Source organism: Pseudochaenichthys georgianus, chromosome 3 (genome assembly GCF_902827115.2).
Source record: "Pseudochaenichthys georgianus chromosome 3, fPseGeo1.2, whole genome shotgun sequence".
NCBI classification, from domain to species: Eukaryota; Metazoa; Chordata; class Actinopteri; order Perciformes; family Channichthyidae; genus Pseudochaenichthys; species Pseudochaenichthys georgianus.
The window spans coordinates 10847197-10869677 of NC_047505.1; the positions used below are offsets into that span (position 1 = coordinate 10847197).

A 22481-nucleotide genomic window follows, 5' to 3' on the forward strand; every position below is an offset into this window, starting at 1 on the left:
GAATTTCTCCTCAGTCCACACATTGTGTAAAACCCTCCATCTCTTGTCAGCGAGACACATTAGCGCACACACACACACACACACACACACACACACACACACACACACACACACACACACACACACACACTGTATGTTGTGACCTGGCTAACAAGCAGACCCCCTGGTCAGTGAGTTTGGAAATGCTTGGTCACCTCTAATGACTAATGACCTCTTTGGCAAACAACAAACAAAAGCTCCACCATTAATCACCTTTCAATACTCTGAAGCAGTCAAGTGTTCTAGATAACAGCTGGACGGGTGAAAGGAAAATGAAGTGCTGGTTCAAGTTCAAACTTGTTACTATGGCACACTTTGGCGTCTAATGGCGCGCCTAAATAATGCTAAAACATGTGTTCCTTATGGGGTAATATTCTAAGTACTTACCTTTACAATGGCTACTATGTGGAGATCAGTTTTGCTATAGCATGTGTTTTTTCTAGCACAGCAAATATGAAAGGGGGGTCCAAAGAATTGTTTTTGAGAATGGTGTGATGGGGGCGCCCAGAATTAAAAAAAATCATCTTACCTAAAACATGTTCCATTAAAGAGGTGGATATTATAGATGTGAATGTCCCTTACAGACAAAAAAAAGACTGCACACCTGCCAATCAATATGTTTTCCTCACCATGTGCACTTTACGGGAAAATATGCATTTAGTTAGAGTATTATTACAATAATATAATGAATACAAGTATCATCAACCAGCTGGTGTGCACTGGGTGGTCCTGCATCATTGTTGATGACTTGCTCATGTCTGAAGCTGTTACACTGGTTTGTATTAGTGGATTTAAATAAGAAACTAAATTACATTAATAGGCCTAGCACTAGTTCTATACACAACTTTAGTGACTGCTTATAGCAAAAGTAAGAACCAGCATCATGGTTTCATCGCAGTTAGTAGCCTAAGCATAGAGCATTAGTCAGTCAGTATAGTCACTAATAACGCTGCTGTGTATTTACCTCTGAGTTGAAGGCGCTGTCACCCTCCGCTGCTCCACGCGCCACGAGCGCGTACAGCCCCATCGCGAGGAAGGTGCGTCTCCAGAGCAACCAGAAGCAGCTGTTCCGCGAGGAGGAGGCCATGGTCCGGGCGCGAGGGAAATCAGTAAATCCCAGAGGATAAACTAGGGTGACTTTGAAAGGTTTTTACAGTACTGTTGGTTTAGTGGTAAAAACCCTGATACAATGGTTGTAAACTATTCCCAAGTGAGAATTATACGACGGTCTTCAACTGTGCACTTGTATCCTGGAAAAGAGCCCCATTTCAGTTTTACAGCCAGAGCCGCACTACAAACTGACCCTCCATAAATGTCCGCGACTTGTCATATGTGAACCTCCATGCAGGGTTCTCCTTTAAGTTGTTTTAACAGCGTTAACAGTCCGTCTCACCTTTCTTTGACTACTGTGCTCTGTTATCTCTAGCGGGAGTTACCCACTAGAGCGCCCGACTCATTTAATTAACATCAAAGTCGCTGCCCTGTTAGTAACCTTGAAAGTGCACTTCAAAAGAGCAACAATGTCTCCAGCAGTGCCCACAATCAAAGTGGGCATAACCCATAAATGCTTTTGAGTAAATATTGTACTGCTGACATGTTCAAATACAGTGGGTAAATGAACTCATGTCGTGTTGATGCCTATTCGGGTGCATTCAAATGTACCCTGAGAAAGTTTAGAAATCTGAAACAGCGACAACATGAAAGTTCACCGCACTTGACTCCTTCAGCAGCAGCTCGAGCAGTGTCGTAGCTGTAAGCGGCAACGGCAGTTATAGCTCGCTACCTCTTGTAAAAAAAAAAAAGAGCCCTCTACGTCCAGTTGTTCCCTTTTAACAGAGGAAACCGTCTCGGAAGCCGATACTTAGTTGCTATCAGTCTTATCCTGATTCCGTGGCTGTGTTGTGTTCCTACCGAAGCAGCACGGACAGTGGTCCTCTGTTGGTGGGGTTTCTGTACCTAACGTGGAGATGAGAGCGTCAAGCGTGGCAGCACATCAGCGAGGTGTCCCTGTCATGGCTGCCAAAATAAAAGGTACGCAGTCTGAATCATTCTGTCGTCTCTGACGGGTTTGAAAGTAGAAGAAACAGGGAATGCTGTATAATAAAGAAAGTTATTTTCTCCATGCAGAATGTGACTTTTTTTCCTTCTCAATTATATTGGCCTTTTAACAGTTAAACAAATGTAAATGTTTGAGGGAGCTCACGTACAAGTAGCATAATGACTCAGGAATAATATTTGTTTTTATTAACTATTAAAGTTTCCTGCCAGGTCTGATATTTTAGTTGTCTCTTATTTTGAAGGCATATCATTTCCGGTTTTGTCCTATTTTCCAGTGGCTGACTTGATGGAGCTGACCACTACAATGCTTCACAACCGGACGGATGGAGGTGGAAGTGGGGAGGGAGCGGAGGAAGAGCCCGAGACGGACGCCAGCAACCATGACCCTCCCCCCAATGTGTGTAAGAGCTCACACACGTACACATACTGAATGTAACAGGTACATGTACTGATAAGCTATGAGATTTGAAGTCACCATTAGACAGATAAACATAATAAAAGGGGTATTAACCCAATTCACTAACTGATATGACCATGGTGTTACTGTTTGTTTCACTCCATTTTGAAACGATGTTGCCACATACAATAAGTTTTGACAGGATAATTTGTCAAAGTGACTTTTTTTTCATCTGTGAAAACAGATAATTTAAAGTTATTCATAATTATGTTTAAGAACACATGGATACATTGCTTAGTAGTGCATTGCAGCCTCTTGTGGCCAAAATGAGTATGAAAAGTAAATAAAGACATAAGCTTAATAGTGAGATGCATAAAGACGTAGATGCGAAACAAAGTTGTTTTGTTAAGTCTATAGAATTAAAAAAGAACAACTTGTATCGGTACCTGTTTGCATTTGTCAATGCTGTCTTGCCTTTTGCAATTCACTTACGACTTACCCCTGCTTGGTATTGCAGGGAAATATGTCTAAAAGGCTAAATGAATTTTGGCCTGAGGTCAAAACGGGAGGTGTCACAGTTTACTGAACACACACAAAGGTTGTTGGTAAGCCTCTTTTTTTTAGCTTCAGTTCATTTAATACATTGAAATGTTACTCAGCAATTGTTATCCGTGTTACCTTTGACAAATGGAAACAACACGTGACATTTTCAAGCAATCCAACTTGTTTGGAGAAAAAATAGTGGTAATAATTTGACTTCTTGGAAATCCCCATTGTATAATTTGTGTGACTTTTGCTGACAACTAAAAAGGCAAATGTACTTACAAATAAAAGCGATGTTTTATCACTTAGGGTTTTCCAGTTACTCATAAGGATCAGCACCTGCTTTATGTCAGTCACTCTGCTTCAATGGTCTCTTTGTATGATGTTTGTCTCAGGTAGGTTTGAACCCCAGAGGCTAACATCAGTCAACACCTGCCCACACACCAGTGATCGAATTAGGAATGACACCCATATCTCTTTACAGCCTTTAGTATGTTGATGTACTGTTATGCGTCAAATATATTTAATTAACACAGAAAAAGGTAACTTTTCCCTCTAGTGTTTCATAGTGGTATTAAAGTTGACGCACTGTTAGATCGCTTTATGTTTTCCTCAGCTACCAACAACAAAGGCTACAATTTGTTTCTTTTTTAACTGTGCAACTTCTACTTCTTGTAAACATTACCACAGGCTTCTTCTAGCAGCCTTACTAACGGTGGCTGTCCAAAGCAAGACAATTAGGGCTGGAAACGTAGTGGTCTGACAAAGGCAGAGTTAACACCCTGTAAAAAAACAAGGATGGGTCGCTTGCTTTCCACTTTAAACAGCTTGTCTCACTAGATTTTTCTTTAAACGCTCTACTCCCCTCTGTTGGTGGGAGTTGTGACGTGCAGCCATAAACCAAGTGACGTGTTGCATATTGTACTGTTTAGGATAAACCAGCTTCTAATCAAAACTGTGAGTTAGGGCCTAATGTGTGTACAGAATGCAAGACAAGTGTTCAATGCTAAGTACAATCTTCCCTCAATTATTTAATGTAAGCCCATATTTGGAGGTAACAGAAGTAAGTGACACAATAGGTATTTTTTGCATTGGTTTGTGGCTGCTTCCTCTTTAATATAGAATACCATTTACATGTTGTTATGTTTTTTTTGTTGCTTTACTTCCCATAAAGCCCCAACATTTAGCTTTCCTCACTTGCTTTTGTCCTGTAGTCACATCTGCTGTATTCTGAATATCCTTACGGCAAAACCATTTCTACACTGATCCAGCAACATGAAAAGGTAGGCTTTGTTTTGATACTCTTACTTCAGAACCATAACATTTAGCTTTTTGTGCTGATAAAAGTCTTAATGATTTTTGGAACTTCCCTCTTTGCCTTTGTAAGGCTCAAGTAAAGGAAATCACAGAGGTCAATATTTAGTCAGAATCAGAATACCTTTATCCATCCTACAGAGGGGACATTTTAATTGTTACAACAAAAGTGAAGATAGAGACAAAAAAATATCAACATCAATCAAGATCAAATAAAAAGACAATTTTAAAAGTGACTAAAATGGTCAAGTTACATTCAAAGTACAATCTACTAACTTACAAATTACACATGTGTTATTGCACAACAGTATTTGTCGTAGTCTTGTTTGTAATGTTATTGCACTTTGGTATTACTATACAGTGGTGTCTTAAGTTGTGTGAGTGTGGGGGACTATTCTACTGAATGACTATTCATTTGTCGTTCATTTATGACGTGTGTTTTTGAAAAGCCCAGAGAGGTTGTTGTTCTAAATGAATCCTCTTCCTTTCACAGAATGAAGAGTTGGTTCCTCTGTTGGCTGGTCTTGTCTTTGCTATATGGTTCCAATAAAGGTTCAGATGAGGGTTCCAATAAAGGTTCCAATAAGGGTTCCAATAAAGGTTCAGATGAGGGTTCCAATAAAGGTTCAGATGAGGGTTCCAATAAAGGTTCAGATGGGGGTTCCAATAAAAGTTCAGATGAGGGTTCCAATAAAGGTTCAGATGAGGGTTCCAATAAAGGTTCAGATGAGGGTTCCAATAAAGGTTCAGATGAGGGTTCCAATAAGGGTTCAGATGAGGGTTCCAATAAGGGTTCAGATGAGGGTTCCAATAAAGGTTCAGATGAGGGTTCCAATAAAGGTTCAGATGAGGGTTCCAATAAAGGTTCAGATGAGGGTTCCAATAAAGGTTCAGATGAGGGTTCAGATGAGGGTTCCAATAAAAGTTCAGATGAGGGTTCCAATAAAAGTTCAGATGAGGGTTCCAATAAAGGTTCAGATGAGGGTTCCAATAAAAGTTCAGATGAGGGTTCCAATAAAGGTTCAGATGAGGGTTCCAATAAAAGTTCAGATGAGGGTTCCAATAAAGGTTCAGATGAGGGTTCAGATGAGGGTTCCAATAAAAGTTCAGATGAGGGTTCCAATAAAGGTTCAGATGAGGGTTCCAATAAAGGTTCAGATGAGGGTTCCAATAAAAGTTCAGATGAGGGTTCCAATAAAGGTTCCAATAAGGGTTCCGATAAAGGTTCCAATAAGGGTTCCAATAAAGGTTCCAATAAGGGTTCCGATAAAGGTTCCAATACAAGTTCAGATGAGGGTTCCAATAAAAGTTCAGATGAGGGTTCCAATAAAGGTTCAGATGAGGGTTCCAATAAAGGTTCAGATGAGGGTTCCAATAAAAGTTCAGATGAGGGTTCCAATAAAGGTTCCAATAAGGGTTCCGATAAAGGTTCCAATAAGGGTTCCAATAAGGTTCCAATAAGGGTTCCGATAAAGGTTCCAATACAAGTTCAGATGAGGGTTCCAATAAAAGTTCAGATGAGGGTTCCAATAAAGGTTCAGATGAGGGTTCCAATAAAGGTTCAGATGAGGGTTCCAATAAAAGTTCAGATGAGGGTTCCAATAAAGGTTCCAATAAGGGTTCCAATAAGGGTTCCGATAAAGGTTCCAATAAGGGTTCCAATAAAGGTTCCAATAAGGGTTCCGATAAAGGTTCCAATAAGGGTTCCAATAAAGGTTCCAATAAGGGTTCCAATAAAGGTTCCAATACAAGTTCAGATGAGGGTTCCAATAAAGGTTCAGATGAGGGTTCCAATAAAGGTTCCAATAAGGGTTCCGATAAAGGTTCCAATAAGGGTTCCAATAAAGGTTCCAATAAGGGTTCCAATAAAGGTTCCAATACAAGTTCAGATGAGGGTTCCAATACAGGTTCACGTCCCAAAAAAAAGATACAAAGTAAGATCTCAAATATTTATTTTATTTTAAATACACTTCTTGAGAATATATTATATTTCAATAAATATTTGTTTTACTCTACAGGGTATCAAGACACCATGGAAGGAATTATGGAACACAGACACCACGGCAACCCTATCGAGTAAACATCTCAATTTATTTATAAGAAAACATTTTATATTTGTTGAGGGGTTATGTTTGTGTTTGCATCTAGGTAGAGTGATATGTACAAAACTAATAGTTCACCAGATATGATTTAAGGGAAACAGTTGTAAAATCAGAATGCTATTTAAAATAGTTTGTCCTTTAATGTCAACAAGAGCCATTGAGACCCTTGAACGGCTTCTGGAGGAAATAGAGGTGAATGAGTCTATATCACTGTCTTTCAACAATTCGGTGGCCTTCCTGTACAAACCAAAGGTCCCCTTCAAAGGCCTTGAAATTCATGCTAGTGATAAAAAGGTAAGTAATAGTATTAGGGTATGGCATAGCAATGTCTGAAATGAATGGAGAAATGTTGAAGGCACATCCATGTTCCCTTGATCCAACTGTTATCACTTTTGTGATCCCTGACTTTTCTACCAGCACATTTACTCCCATCATAAGTCATGATTAGCAAATGTTAGCATGGTTAGATGAAAACTAAACAAACATATAATCATTTCAAAACCAACTTCAAAGATCACATAATGCCAACATTAGCATTTTGCTCAATACTCTGACATGCTTATGTACAATCTCAAATGAGCTGCTAGCATGGTTGAATGGGCCCTTTTTCTTCTTGAATACTTCTTATTTTATTTAACTAAGGACCTACTCTAAGTCTTAATATCCCTGGACACATCTAATTATAAAACCCTCAATTCACGACAGTTGCTCCTGATAGTTGGGTAGTTGACCATTCTGTGAAACTACTCTTCGATACAAATGTCTGAGAGTTCTGTTATTATGTTACAGGTATTTAAAATGTAAGGTTTCCGTTCTTCACTCTGTGCCTCTGATATAGGTAAGATCAGGCAATTCTGTCAACGATAGTGACAAAGTGAGCGTTCAACTGCCGAGAGAGCTGGATGCTGGATCAGAAAACACCATTGTGTTCTGCATGCTTAGCTGGCCTGACGCAAACTGGGTGAGAGACATTGCTTTTATGTCAAATCTTGTAATAAACAATCTGAATATCTATGGTCCAATTTTATATTAGTCACTTTGCATTGTATTTAAATGTTGTATTAAAGTTTAGCATGTTTAAGCCCCTTTAAGGTTTACAAAAATGACTGCTAAGTAGAACAACACTTTAAATCACATTTTAAACTCCCAGTTCAAACCATAAACCTAAAGAATTCATGTTTTTCTTTTTGCAAGTTTTTTTGTCAGTAACATTTTAGTGGTGTCATGTTACATTTCTTGGAAGTATATAACGTTGATTGTGTTGCCAGTAAGAGCTTCCCTAAACCTGCTGCATGATTTAGGAAGTGGGTTGGGTGTGGTTCACAGGAGTGAGTAAGGTTTGAGCGCAGTAGATTAAAAGACTAACACTATGAGATTTTGAAAATCTGCATGTGTTGCTGGCATGTGGTCATTTTCCAAACTAAATGCCCTAATATTTTCCAATTCTTAGATTTTGGAATGGCCACATGGTTTCTTCTACAACTGACCACCAACTCAAACTTTTGAAAATGCTGATAAGCTTTATTTATATAGCACATCACAGACACAAGGTGCAGCTCAAAGTCAATTGTCACACAATCTAAATTAAAGCAGATAAACAAAAAATCCACCTTGGATCAGGAGGTACAGAATGCTAACTTGGTCTGTCATAACCAGCCACATTGCTTCAAATGTTAAAAGTTAATTTAAGTATAACAATATGACCAATAATATGACCAGGTTTGGTTTCTTTCATTTATTTGTATCAAACAGTTCTCAGCTAGTAGAGCTAGTGTACTACAAACCACATTCACCCTTTGATCTTAACTTTTTTTGTATTCCTGTTCCTATGTTATTACATTTAGATTATATAGCTTACACAAACAATAAGAACAGCTGCTTTTGTATATTAAAAGGAAAACTATTGTAATTATTTTTCCCATAAACTCTAGATGTGTTTATTCTTCTTCTTTTTTTTCTAACCCCCAAAAAGTCTCCCACGGTCAGCTTTTTAGTTACAAATGCTCAACAACAGAAATGCTTCACAAAGAGGAAGTGATGTTCGTTTCTGACAACATACAATATCCTCAAATGTTATGGTACAACTGAAACAGAGTTGTTGCTCTTTTGCTTTTCACCATTGCCACCTGCTGTAACATGCAAAACATTATGGCTGAAAGCAGAATTGAATGGGTCCTATCGCCCCCTATATGTGTGTCGGGATAGTTGTGGGACGTAGGTTGACGCAGTAGTGTTGTTGCCCTGACCGTTGGAAACTGGACCAATTGAGTCGACATTACATTACTCTGTTACGGTTCTTCAACAAAACGTTCACATGTAACAGGTTTATCTCTCATTCAGAACAATAGAAACCTTTGATCTCTGGACACATCGTTAGCTCAAATATAAACACCTGTGTCATGGAACACGATGATGTCATAACTCCAACTGACATAATCAGAGCAGCAGACTTCAGATAATGGTTAATGGTCCTGCCCTCAACAGCTCTACGTCAATTATGGGGTGTCATCATATTCCGTTTCCGTTTCCCTCGCTATAAAAGACGATGTCGCTATACATTAACTCATATGAAAATGTTCAAAAAGTGCTCAAACTTCACATGTGTGCTAACAGTCCAGCCGTCATCTGCCGTCAAGACATCTACAGGACAGTTTTGAGATTTCTTCAAATGTTGTTGCCATGGCAACACAATGCTCGCCATGACACACTGTTTTCTCATAACTTCAGTGAAAATGCTCCAAACGGCCCAAAACTTCACAGGTTTGGTAATGATGCAGCCATCAACGTATCTAAGCATATTATGGGGTGTCATCAAATGCTGTTGCCATGACAGACCACTCGCCATGAAACACGATGTCGCTGTAAGTCCAATGGACACGGTCCAATCGTCCCCCAATCTTCACTTGTATATCACCGGTCTATGCCTCAACAGCTCTACGCCAAATCTGAGATCTCACCATATGCCGTTTCCATGGAAACGCATCCCTCGCCATAAAATACGATGTCGCTATAACTCCTATGAAAATGTTCAAAAAGTGCTCAAACTTCACATGTGTGATAACAGTCCAGCCGTGCAGACATCTATGGGACATGCCGTTGCCATGAAACACGGTTTTCTCATAACTTCAGTGAAAATGCTCCAAATGGCCCAAGACTTCACAGGTTTGGTAACGATGCAGCCATCAACGCATCTAAGCGTATTATGGGATGTCATCAAATGCCGTTGGCATGGCGACAGATCATTCACCATCAAGTTAGTTCAAAAGTTTGCAGTTCAAATATTCTGCTGCTTTTCCAAGCCTTTTTGCTTTTGACTCTTTGCTCATGGGGAAAAATGCAGATGCAAAAGTTTATCTATAGAGCTTCCCCCATGTCTTGAGGCGTTTTTCGCAACATTTAAGATAGTTTAGAAAAGTATGGGAGGACGAGAAATTAAAAGTACAAATCTCCTTATTTCCTCTTAGCAGTAGGGAGCAATAAAAAGCAATAAAATGTAGAATGGCCGACTTCCTGTTGGTTTTACGGTCTTTCTCTGTTTTTGTCTTTTCCGTGAGTTACATATACCCAGCAAATGTCATACATATAGGACATTTGCAAATAATGGGGCCGCATTCTAGGTTGGGTCATTTTGCCATGCCAATGATTTATGTTTTTGGCAAAAAAAAATTGTGTTTGAGAAAAATGTTTCAGCCCTCAAATCTATGATTCCTTTGCCAGAAGAAATACTGTATACTAATTACCCTTTTATGATTTCAATGGGTTCTTTGACAACCTGATGTCGGTGCTCGCAACCTAATTGTTAGTTAAATATAGTTGTATGAAGAAGAGTGGGCACACCCAAACTGATATTATGAAGCAGTGTGACTTTTACTTTAAACACAGTAAAGGAACTTCAGGAAACTTTCACTTTACTTGTCTAAACTGTTAAACTAATACTTTATTGTATGCTGTGTAGACCATACGTGAAGCCTCGGCTGAATTACATGAGAGCAGACTGGTTGGCCTGAGTGTGCGGGGAAAGAATATCTCAGGACTTCAGGAGCGTGTCAACATCACATTGGCTGTTAGTGTGAATGTAACTACAACTTCTCATCTCAAATATTTTAAGTAGAGAGGAACACACACATGAACAAACAATAGTGTAAACTGTTTCTTGTGTTGTGTCACAGGATACGCAAAAGCCCAGCTGTGTGTTCTTAAATGTTTTCACAAAAGGTGAGTGTGAAGAACAAAGACAAGTTTTTTATTTAATTTTGATAATGAATATGAAAAGTTTACACATGTGTCAGGATCTCTCATAATGGATCTGTCTGTCTACGTTTGTTCGACCTGGCAGACTTTAGCACTGATGGCTGTCTGACTCTGTGGGAACCTGGGCAGAGAAACATCATCTGCTCCTGTGACCACCTCACATACTTTGGCGTGCTCGTGGTAGGCTTGTCCTTGTCATAATGCAAAGAAAGCAGTGTACTGTGTGTAAATATAGTGGATAGTCGACATACATGATATTTTGGTTTAGAGTAGGGTCTCGTTTAATCAGTAACAATGTTTGTAATGTTGTCCTTTCTCCTCAGGTATCTTCTGACTCCCTCTCTCAAAACGACCTGCAGATTCTGACATACATCACTCTGATTGGTTGTAGTCTTTCTCTGTTTGCCCTGATCATCACTGTTCTGCTCTTCATCGCAAAAAGGTACAAAAAATAAATGTCTTCCCATGTTGATGATATTTGTCTTTCATCCATCTTTACCTTCAGTCCACCATCTAACATAACGCTCAGATCCAGCAGCATGCTTCTGTCTTTGCTTCCATCATTTGTTCTGCTCCTGGGCTCCCTTTTCCTCCCTTGTATGACAACTTCTTGCTGTTGTTTCTTAAAGGTCCAATCATATGCATTTCCGGTTATTACCCGTCCCCTTGTGTGTTATGTAGCTTTTTCTGCATGTAAACGGTCTGCAAAGTCACAAACCCTCAAAGTACACCCTGTAGCGAGTAAAACTCTAACACAGAAAAGACCTGTCTGCTGCCCCAGAACGCATCGTTGGAGATTTTTCTTTTTCCATTTTTTTCTTGCGGGGCAGGTTGACGTCACTGAGTCCAAATGGACCAATTGGTCCGCGGAGCTCCGCACACACACACACACACTCACTCAGCCTTATCTTTTCTCAGCCGCGGTGCTCAGACCCCACGTCACCCAGCAACCAGGAAACGACACCAGTAATCCGCCTCACACTGTCGGCTCCTCGAGCCCCAAAGGGCGGAGCAGCGAGCCCCGCAACGTCCCGCAAACACGGCACCCAGACCCAACGCAGCATTCTCATCTGTTTGTCGTTACTGGTGTCATTTCCTGGTTGCTAACAAATGCCATTGTAACACATAACCACTGATGTTCCGCCGTAACGGTGTTGGACTCATCAGAACAGAGTGGGCGAGCTGACCAATCAGAGCACAGTGGGCTCATAGGGAGGGGGGGGCAGGAGCTCCAACAAGGTGTGTAGGACAGAGGGTGAACATACTATACAGAGATGCTGTATGAGAAACCAATGTGAGTTTGGAACATTGAACAATGTAAATCTATTCTAGTAGACCTCAACAATGAAATTATGATCAGTAGAAATGGCCAAGACATGGGCCCTTTAACTTGTAAATTTGAGCCTTATTTCTACTTTTAAATGCAATGTTCTTTTCTCACTCCTTTATTATCATATGTTGTCCCTTTTCTTCCCTTATATGTCATGAAATCCTTTAACAAAATACAAATGTAACACTTACCACGGAACAATTCTCCTCCAGAAAAGTCCGAGCAGATATCTCTATGAGGGTCCACATCAACCTGGCCATTGCCCTGATCCTCCTCAACCTGCACTTCCTCCCCTGCCAGACTGTGGCAGCATCGTCCTCCACCGGGCTCTGCTTCTACATGGCCGTCTCTCTTCACTACTCTCTGCTGGCCACTTTCAGCTGGATGGGCCTGGAGGGCTTACACCTCTACCTTCTCTTAGTCAGAGTCTTCAACATTTATATCCGGAAATACTTGCTCAAGCTCAGCTTGGTGGGATGGGGTGAGTAGAGTCGCAAACGCAAAGGCCAGGTATCAACAGGTGGCAACATCTGATTCTGCTTTTATTTTGTTTCCTGTTTTATTTTTAAACGTATTTTGTCATTGTGTCTTGTTTTTACTTCCTGTCTCTGTGATTACCCGCCTATTTGATTGTCCAATTATTCTTTCCTGCTATCCCTTGTGTTTGCATGCCCTCCCCAGCTGTGTCTTGTCTTTGTGATTAGTCTTGTGAGAATATATATGCCCGTCTTCCCTTGTGTTCTCTGACAGTTTGTCATCAATGTTTCCCCGGTTCGGTTCAGCCTATCACAGTTCCTGGTTTCCTGTCTGTATTCTGTATTTTCCATGGGAGCCTGCCTGCAGACCTCCACTCTCAGGACACCTCCACTGTCAGTACAGGAAGTGACGATTCTGAAGCGTTTTTTTCCCGCCCACCCAAGGACTCGTTTGATGGAAGTTTTCAAATCACAATGGAGACTCATCACGGAGGTGATGAGTCCGACCACCGTGCACTTTGGGTCGGCCTTGGTCAAGCCCTTTTGACCCCCCCAGCCTGGTTCTCGTAAAAGTTTTTCGCTCAAATGACACCATGGAGGAATGTAACGGGAGTTGACAGGGGACTCTGCCCTCCTCACGAGTGCCTATTTTCGGACACTTTCTTTCACTTTTCCCCGGTTTTATTATTTTTTTGGCTATTTCACCCGGTTTCTACCGGGGACATTGCCCGGTCTCGGGTGTCCCCCCACGGCCTGTGTGATATATATATATATAGATAATAAGTGTCAGTGCTATTTTATGTTGTATTAGCGTGCATTTCCTGTTCGGAAAGAGGTGCTGTACTGAGAGTAAACAATACAAGGTGTGGTGTCCCTATTTTTATATATATCTATTAGTGCTGTCAAAATTATCGCGTTAACGGCGGTAATTAATTTTTTGAATTAATTGCGTTAAAATATTTAACGCATTTAACGCATGTGCAGAATGGCCCGCCCCATACGTGCCACCAGTGGCAGCGCCAGGGTATGGCTGGGGTAGGCTACACCCATACCAAGAAATGGCTTAGCCCCACCATGAAAAATAATGTTAAAGTAAGCCAAATAAAGTCTGCCAAGTCGCGCGGAGTAAATTGCACAGACAGCAGTTAGTAAGATTGATTTCAGTAGCCACGGTTTTGAAAACTTTTGTCACGTAGTGATCGTCTTCTCAATAGAACATCTTTGATAACGGCGTGGTGTTGTTGCAGGAAGTCCCGACGCAGAATACTTTTGCTGTAGTACAGGGCAGAGCCATATAATAGTAATAATATGGCTCTGGTACAGGGGTGCACATAACTGGTACGCAGGTTATGTGCGTAATCTGAAATGCGTACCATCACTTGTGTCACAAAGCGCATTTGCGTACCGACGTACTTGTGAAGCTTTTCCAGAAGGCGGATCACCGGACGACAGAGTCGGTCTCCGTGTGCACAGACAGGGCTGCTGTTAACGTCGGTCTGTACAACGGAACTGTGCCAAAACTACGCCAACCGGCTGCGGAGGGAGACTCCCCCCATCACTGGAGAACTGCGCTAAAACAGCGGGTCACGAAGTACTCCACTAGCCCCCCCCCCCCTCTGTCGACTTTCCTGAAGTACTCCCCCGTTGATAGAAATCAACACGTAATGAATTAAGACCCCACGGTTTGATGATTGATAGGTGTGTGGGTTGTCTTTCATTTTGACAAGCAGAATTTTTTTATAATAAACATAGATACTGTATGTTAAATGGATATATCCGCCTGCTTTCATTTATCTTTCCATTCCCACAACAATATACATAAATAAATGGCATATTTTGGACATAGTTCGAATGGTGATTAATCATGATTAATTAATTTTTAAGCTGTGATTAATCTGATTAAAAATTGTAATCGTTTGACAGCCCTAATATCTATATATACTTTATGTATATAATAAGTGTCAGTACGATTTTATTTTGTATTTGCGTGCATTTCCTGTTCGGAAAGTGGCGCTGCGGCTGTACTGATAGTAACTACAATACAAGGTGTCCGTATATATCTATATATATATATATATATAGATATATACATATGTATATAATAAGTGTCACGATCCGATTTTATTTTGTATTTGCGTGCATTTCCTGTTTGAAAAGTGGCACTGTACTGATAGTGGTGATTTTATTTTGGAATTCTTAGCGTGCACTTCCTGTACTGACAGTGGAGGTGTCCTGAGAGTGGAGGTCTGCACCGGAACTGTCCTGAGAGTGGAGGTCTGCAGGCAGACCCCATGGATGTATAATAAGAACCCCTCTCGTATTTTCCTCCCTCCTGTGTCTTGCTGGTTTGTTTTGCTAAGTTTCCTTTGGTTTTACCTTGCCTGCTCTTCAATTTTTTGTGCCAGCATATTTAATATAGTTTGCTTATTTTGTATACATCTATACCTGCCTCCCATCCCCCAATTTTGCATTTATCTTCTGATATCCTCACCATTGTCACAATTTCATTCTAAGATGGTGTCACAATTACCCTGTGGATAAATAAAGTATTCGCATTTGATGATTCTGATAAAATTAGTTATCCATCATACTTTGTTTAAATAATTATTTAAATAATATTATTTCAAGTATAATACTTTAAAAACGTTCCAAGGTCTTGTCTAATGCTTGTGTTTCAGGTCTCCCTGCAGTCATTGTGGCCCTGGTGGTCATCATCGACATAAGCTCGTATGGACGCGTCCCTCTGGTCTCTTCTAACCCCAACAGCACACAAATGTAAGGGAGAAGCACATTTTCAAGCATGAACAATTTCAACTAATAGGTAACTAATTATATTAATTGTTTTGAATATGCGTTAGCATTTCTGTCTATTAGAATGTAATGGGAAAGGTTGCAAAAACACCATTTACAGTGACATACAGTTATAATGAATGTAAGGAAATAATAGCTTGGATACTGATATGTTCTATTTCCTTAACAGTGGATTCAATATGTTAAGGCTTGATTGTACAGTGTAGTTGTTGCTTTTACATTCCAGCCTCCTCTCACATAAAATATACTTAGGATGGCGCGTGCACTACATGAGGCTCTGAGTCTCTCCAGTTTCTAAGAATTAGTAGTTACCTCTTACTAGTTTCAAGTTTTTTCAGACAGCTACGCTGACAATAACTCTTGAACCTTAGTTCTCTGTGTAACTTACATTTTGTAAACAACGTTCAGCTACCACCGGAGTAAGCCAGGGCACCAAAGCCCAGTGAACCAGTCTCGCTGACGGGAAGAAAACGGTGGCGACAAGACTGGAACAAAGGCAAAGGCAAAGCAGTCCCACGGGCTAGGCTAGGTTAAAGCTAAACCCCCACAAACAACCTCTGCCTAGCATTCAACTTGCCAACTTTCAGTCCTTGGTAAATAAACTGGACAAATTACGTCTTTACATAACCTCACACGTTTTGTGTGAGGTTATCCAAAGTCGTTATTCGTACAGTACGTAAATATCTCTGTCCCACGTGCCTGAAGAGGATAACCATCAGTATTTTATCTTTTTTAAATTATATTATTTTTACCACGGTAAAGTGTCTTTCAGCACCTGATAAAGCGCTTAAGAAATACAATGTATTATTACTAAGATGTTATTTATTGATTTTAGATCCACAATCAACATATTCATCCCCGACAGTTCATATAGTGTATCAAAGGTGGGAATCTTGGCATCAGCACTTCCCTCTGCAACTAGACAGTGGACATCCTGACCAACAGACCCCAGTCTTTGAAGTTAAACAACCTCACTTCTTCCATTCTGACCCTGAACACCGGCGTTCCACAGGGTTGTGTGCTCGGCTCATTCCTCTTCTCCCCATGACTGCATTCCTGTGCATATTTCCAACGCCATTATTAAGTTTGCAGATGACACCAATATGGTTGGCCTTATCAGCGACATCTATAAGTTAGCCGACAAGGAGGAGGTCCAGAATTATTAGTCACCTGAATATATGCTTTTTTTTATCGATTTATTAGAGAAAACCTTCATCTACACTCTTTCTTTCTCTTTGCAGATGCTATATCGGGAACACCACAGTGAAGCTGGTGACTACATTGGGAGTGTTTGGCTTGGTTTTCCTCTTTAACGCGATCATGTTGGGGGTGACAGTAAGAAGCGTTGTGAGACTTCACCACAGCAAAAAGGTAGGACTCAACCTGCACTCTTTGCATTCTACTCTACTCGTCTGTAAATATGCTCTTAAAGGAGGAATCCAGTTAATTCCATAAAGCTTTAGCTGTTGGTGTATCCCATCCAAACCAACAACCATTACAGTAGTGCAGTGTTGATCTGCACTACTGAATCAACACGCTCTCAGGTCAGCTGATCAACTGCTCCTGAATGTGCCCAGAACCAAGTCAAAGCTCAGAGGGGACCGTTGCTTCTCTGTGGCGGCTCCCACACTGGAACGATCTGCCCCTGCACATCAGACAGGCCTCCAAACTGCCTGCTTTTTAAATCGCTTCTTAAAACCCACCTCTTCTCCATAGCGTATTGACATCTTTTAGAGTGTTGCTGTTATTGCTTTTAAATTGTCTATTGTTTTTACTTGTACTTATTTTATGGTGTGTGAGCTGTATTTTATGTTTTGTTTTGTTTATTTGACTGTACAGCACTTTGGTGCGGAGGTTTAAATTGCTTTATAAATAAAGCTGTATTGTATGTATTTCTGGAGGCCGACCCAGAAGTTAGCATGTAAGGGCTCCCACGCCAAAAATACATTTGAATCTTTCCACAGTCGCAAGGCTTCCTGTTACCTTCGCTAAGCTAAGAGCAGCTGCTGTTCAACGTGACCACATTTAGTAGTCATTTTAGTCACTTGTTAGCAACCTTAATGTTGATGTAACATAGAAGCATCAGACATTCACCAGTGGGGTATTTACTGACAACTTTAACATCCTAGGACAAAAGGTAAAAGTCCCTCCGCTGGTAAAATTCTAACTTGTTGTTTAGGTGGAAGACTCATTCCTGCACAATTCTATTGAATCGATGTTCTTCCAAACATTGTGTGTACATTTAAAGCCTGACATCATTGAGTCCTCTGTGTCAAAGAGCTACATTGATGTCCAAAAGCTATTCAAAACACTCGATGAGCCCCACTCTTGCAGTGGATGACATGTTCCTTTATTACAATCAACACACACTGTATTTATTTCTGATCATTTGCATGCAACCTAAACATTGTTTTCTCTTGTATACACACCTTCTAGAAGAAAACATGTCATGACTCCTTGGGGCACAGTTTTAAAGAAATTAAAGAAAGCAATATTTTCTTGTGTATTGTACTTAAAAACAGTTATGATTTCCCCTCTACTCAACAATATGAACTTCATGGTACGTACTCTCCAATGTTCTATGACCTGCTGATGTGTCCTTGTGTACTTTGTTTTGTGAGTCAGTTTGGGCAGAGTGACGGTAACAGAGCCAAGAAGGACATCTGTACGCTGCTGGGAGTCACCGCGCTGCTGGGCATTACCTGGGGCCTGGTCTTCTTCTCCTTTGGCTACCTGACCACGCCTGGCCTCTACCTCTTCTGCATCCTCAACTCACTGCAAGGTCTGCTCCACCTGATCGTGTTCAGCTCTATGTGATGACGTTAATATTGGCTGTATATTTGATTGACACTTGTATGCAAAGTTGGTCCTCTTGGGTTTACATTTAGGATGGGGCACAACAGTATGACACTTTCATAAATACAGAAAGCTGATACAAAACAAAGGTGGTTGAGAGCAGGGACTTTAATACTTGATCCAAGCCAGACCACTGTGAATGTCTGATGGAAACACGACCTCCTTCGCTCTCTCTAACACTTTTCGTGTCACTCCTTCAACGCAGGTTTCTTCATCTTCCTGTGGTTCGTGATGTCTTTGAGAAAGAAAGGAGATCCATCTACTAAGAGTAGTGCAACACGCAGCACCAACACCTAAGCACCACACCAGAGACTTTTTTGTGATTGTGTGCGTGCATGTATGTGTGTGTGTTGTGTGGATTTATAGAGCAATGCTGTAAAGTTTGATACTATTCTTTTTTTCTTTAAATCATTAATTGCATTTACACACAAGTAGAAAGGGGTTAACTTGGGCAGATAACTGGTTAAGTGCCCTTTTTTAAGTGTTGTCATTGTCATACCCTGGTGTTTTAATAAATGAATGTATTGGTGTTTAATTTCATCGTCCATACCTGGCAAAAGCCATTATTCATACTTCAATTCTGTGCACACATAATTAAACAGGAAAAAACATGCAAACTACTTTGGCACAGATAAACAAATCCAGATTTGAACCACAACATGTCTTAGTGTACGAAGGACATTCAGAATAGAAGTCTAGACGATTACACATGTCTGGTTTGAGGTTTTGCTACTGTACCAACTACACTTTATTGCTTAGGGTAACTTAAGTTGTAGATATTCATTGTAACATATTTTGACATTACCAATTACCACCCTTAAAGCACACTTGCATAGGATGGTGAAGCAATATTACTTCTTCCTTTGTTATTTAATTTTTATTTTTTTATTTAATGACCACAGTGCAAGCAAAACAGATGGGTTTTTAGTGTGCGATTGAGGGTTTGTGGAATTTCTCCTGTCCTGATGTAAATGGGGCAACAAGTCCTCCAACTCATACGACCGAATGGGCTGATTGTTCAGGCCCTTATTACGACCAAATAGGTTGTTTGTTCAAGCGCTTAATACGTCCTATAATTACGTTTTAAAGTTTTCACCCTCTAGTGCTCCCGTTGAATGCTAACGTTACAGATGGTCGTTTATTCACAAATAACCCTCTCTGTAAAATCCTAAATTGTAGGATAGTTTGGCCATTAAAACGCTTTTTGATTAGATTTCTAGCGAAGATGATTTGAGGTATGCGGCAGCCTCCATGAAAAGTTGAAAACAGTATTTCCGGTCTCGACGTTTTCATAATAAAACCAATGATCAAATGGTATAACAGTGATATCTGCAGTACTCATCCACTAAAAAACATCAGTTTATCTTTTAATTATACAACATTTATTGGTTTGAATTGTGTACAATGCTTTTGTGTTTTTCCCATAGGATTTTCTCTTTCGATTCTGAGAGACACCTTTCTTTTTTCAGAGGTTTTGATAGGCTAAAACATCGATTGTTTTAGCCGCAATGCATGTTGGGAGATGGTGTTTATATGATATGAAATCGGGATTTTTAAAAAAAAATAAAATAATACTTTATTCCGAGTGTTCTTGCTTTTCTCTTTGGAAGTCATCACATAACGACATTGTAATACACGGTTCGGCTGCATTAAATATTACATATCTGCCGTAGATATTTATTTATAGAGCCCTGATCAGAAGACCTTTTGACGAACTGTAAGAAATGCCGCCAAAACTGAATACGTGACGTGGATCATAAATATATTAGCAATTAAACAACATCTTCCATTTATTTTCACACAATACATCTCCTTGCAGTATCAACACTAATTTGGCTGACTTTTATATTTGATCCAATTGGTAGATAGGCTGTATTTACACCATAACGGTGCACAGCTGATGGAAAGAGATTTTTTTTTTAGTTTTTAAAGATATTATTTACTACCTTTCCAACTCCTCATGCAGTTGACTGTTGCAGGTTTATACAGGTTCATGGTACAATGCATAAGCTTCAAATCGAGAGACTGAAACTGTATTTTCCTTTACCGTTTTGTTTTAATTTCACAATAAAGTTAATAGTCATATTGTGTTTGATATTATTATGTTTTATTAACTACACCACTGTTTTTTTAACCCGCACCACCTAGTGGTTATCAATCAATCAATCAATCAATCAATGTTTATTTATATAGCCCAATATCACAAATGTTACATTTGTCCCAGTGGTCTTCACAGTTTGTACAGAATATCAGTTCAAACCGGAGAGACGTGATGTAAGAATTACATATTTATTGTTTACACGTCATATGAATAAAATGATTGCCATGATAATACAACAGGAGAATGTAATGGTGTTTGGCGATTAGGCCCCGGTTTGCAGGATCATCATTCAGGAGGGAAAGCACCGCTCCGATGAAATCCCCAAAACCAGTGAAGTATGAAATACTGAGATGAACTGAGTTGCTTACCTTGTGGGGTGACTGGTGATCTGGGAAGGAAAGATAATAGATTAACACATATATGAGCGACATAGTGCCGGAATCACTGCCGGAGCTTATGGGTCATGCTGAGACTCTGACTGCCGAAATCAGTGCCGGTCTTACCTGAAAACGACCTGCGGGTCGCATGCCTGGCCAGCAGGGCTTGACTACACCGAGGAGCGAGCGGTTTCGTTTTGTAACGGTGGCCCAACGTCCACGACACCGAAGTGTACGGTAGCCTGCAGCTACGACACCGAAGTGTACGGTGGCCTTCCGCCACGCCTGAAATTCGCAGGCTATATATATATATATATATATATATATCTTTTCTCTTTGTTTCTTTTGTAACTGACACCGAAGTGTACGGTGGCCTTCCGCCACGCCTGACTTCGCAGGCTATATATACATATATCTTTTTTCTTTACTCTTTTCTCTTTCTCCTTTGTTTTGTAACTGACACCGAAGTGTACGGTAGCCCGAAGCTACGACACCGAAGTGTACGGTGGCCTTCCGCCACGCCTGACTTCGCAGGCTATATATATATTTTTTTCTTTACTCTTTTCTCTTTCTTTCTTTCCTTTGTTTTGTAACTGACACCGAAGTGTACGGTGGCCTTCCGCCACGCATGACTTCACAGGCTATATATATATATATATATATATATCTCTTTTTCTTTACTCTTTTCTCTTTCTTTCTTTTTCCTTAGTTTTGTAACTGGCACCGGAGTGTACGGTGGCCTGAGTCCATGCCTGACTTCACAGGATATCTCTTTCTTTTCCTTCTTTACTCTTTCTTTATTTTATTTGTTTTGTAACTGCCACGGGGGTGTACGGTGGCCCGAGTCCACGCCTGACTGCAGGAAATACATTTTACACTGATACGTTTGAGCAAGGCCTGGGAATGAAATACCTGTGTGCCGGAGATGAAGCCCGTTACATGTAGTTGCAGCGTGAGACGAGACATTATTCCCTGTGGGCGGGGCCTGCGGAATTCGGACAGGAATGCAGTTTGAATATCAGGTACCTTAGTGAGACATGTATACTTGTGAATATGTTTATGAGCCACCACCAGTTATATGCATAGATACCATAGTTAGGGTCTGAGAGATCTTTGGGGAGCCAGTACGGCGCTGATGTCCGGGCGAATGTAGGTTGTGAAGGCGGAGGAGGACCACTGTCCTAGTTGTTGTAGGGATGAGGTAGAGAGACCTTGATTAGCAGCAGAGGTGGCTGCACCTATCCTGAAGGAATGTCCCGGGTATGATATAGGTGATAGGCCGAATTTAATGAGAACTTGCTTGAGGTAGAAATTGACAGGGGCCATGACCCTGCAAACCACTCTCCCTGGAAGAAACCCCCAAAACCCACGGATGGGGCGGCATCCGTGAAGAACCTCATTGAGTCAGAGGAACGCACGAGGTCATCGTAAAAGAAAGTAACTCCGTTCCAGTGGACCAGAGTAGGAGGGACCAGAAACGTAGGTCTGAGCGGCAGCCTTCGTCTAAGAAAACGCAGTCATGGAGTTTGTCGACCGCTGATGCTGCGTCCAGGAGGCGGGGGATGAACGAGCGCCCCTGGGGGATGACGTGCATGGCGAAGTTGAGGTGTCCGGGAAGGGAGAGCAACTGTTGTTTTGTGATAACTTGTTGCTCGCAGTATGACTTGGTGATGTCCCGGATGCGCTGCAATTTGTCGGAGGGGAGAGACGCCTTCATGTCTATGGAGTCGAGGATGATGCCTAAGAACTCTAAGCGTGTGTCGGGACCTAACATTTTCTCTTCGGAGAGAGGGACACCTAACTCCTGAAGCAGTGTTTAAGCTTGG

General features: G+C 40.8%; 3 protein-coding genes across 3 annotated transcripts in view; 1 reads left to right on the forward strand and 2 right to left on the reverse strand.

The window, feature by feature from the left end:
* Positions 1–2036, reverse strand: part of mmp15b (matrix metallopeptidase 15b) — a 39011-nt gene extending 36975 nt beyond the window's left edge. The window contains exon 1 of the mRNA XM_034104868.2: positions 1004–2036. Within this exon, the coding sequence (XP_033960759.1) occupies positions 1004–1126 (123 nt within the window). The 5' untranslated portion in view covers positions 1127–2036. The remainder of the gene's footprint in view (positions 1–1003) is intronic.
* A 2802-nt stretch (positions 2037–4838) lies between these two features.
* On the reverse strand, positions 4839–5837 carry LOC139433540 (fap1 adhesin-like; the record flags this gene model as incomplete). The annotated part of the gene is made up of 1 exon (XM_071202583.1): positions 4839–5837. A coding segment is annotated over one exon (999 nt), but the record flags the coding sequence as incomplete, so codon positions are not given.
* On the forward strand, positions 5765–19762 carry LOC117462603 (adhesion G-protein coupled receptor G5-like). The gene is made up of 13 exons (XM_071206156.1): positions 5765–6285; positions 6370–6427; positions 6606–6747; positions 7292–7414; positions 10409–10528; positions 10623–10668; positions 10790–10884; positions 11028–11146; positions 12247–12515; positions 15189–15285; positions 16563–16692; positions 17947–18103; positions 18383–19762. Exons 2-13 carry the CDS (start codon positions 6384–6386, stop codon positions 18472–18474), a joined length of 1434 nt encoding a protein of 477 aa, XP_071062257.1. The 5' UTR covers positions 5765–6285; positions 6370–6383; the 3' UTR covers positions 18475–19762.
* The last annotated feature ends 2719 nt before the right edge of the window (positions 19763–22481 follow it).

Coding starts and splice junctions, on each gene's coding strand:
- LOC117462603 (XM_071206156.1), top strand. CDS start 6,384: ATGGAAGGAATTATGGAACACAGACACCACGGCAACCCTATCGA. Junction 6,748..7,291: donor TTCATGCTAGTGATAAAAAG/GTAAGTAATAGT, acceptor CCTCTGATATAG/GTAAGATCAGGCAATTCTGT. Junction 11,147..12,246: donor CTGCTCTTCATCGCAAAAAG/GTACAAAAAATA, acceptor ATTCTCCTCCAG/AAAAGTCCGAGCAGATATCT.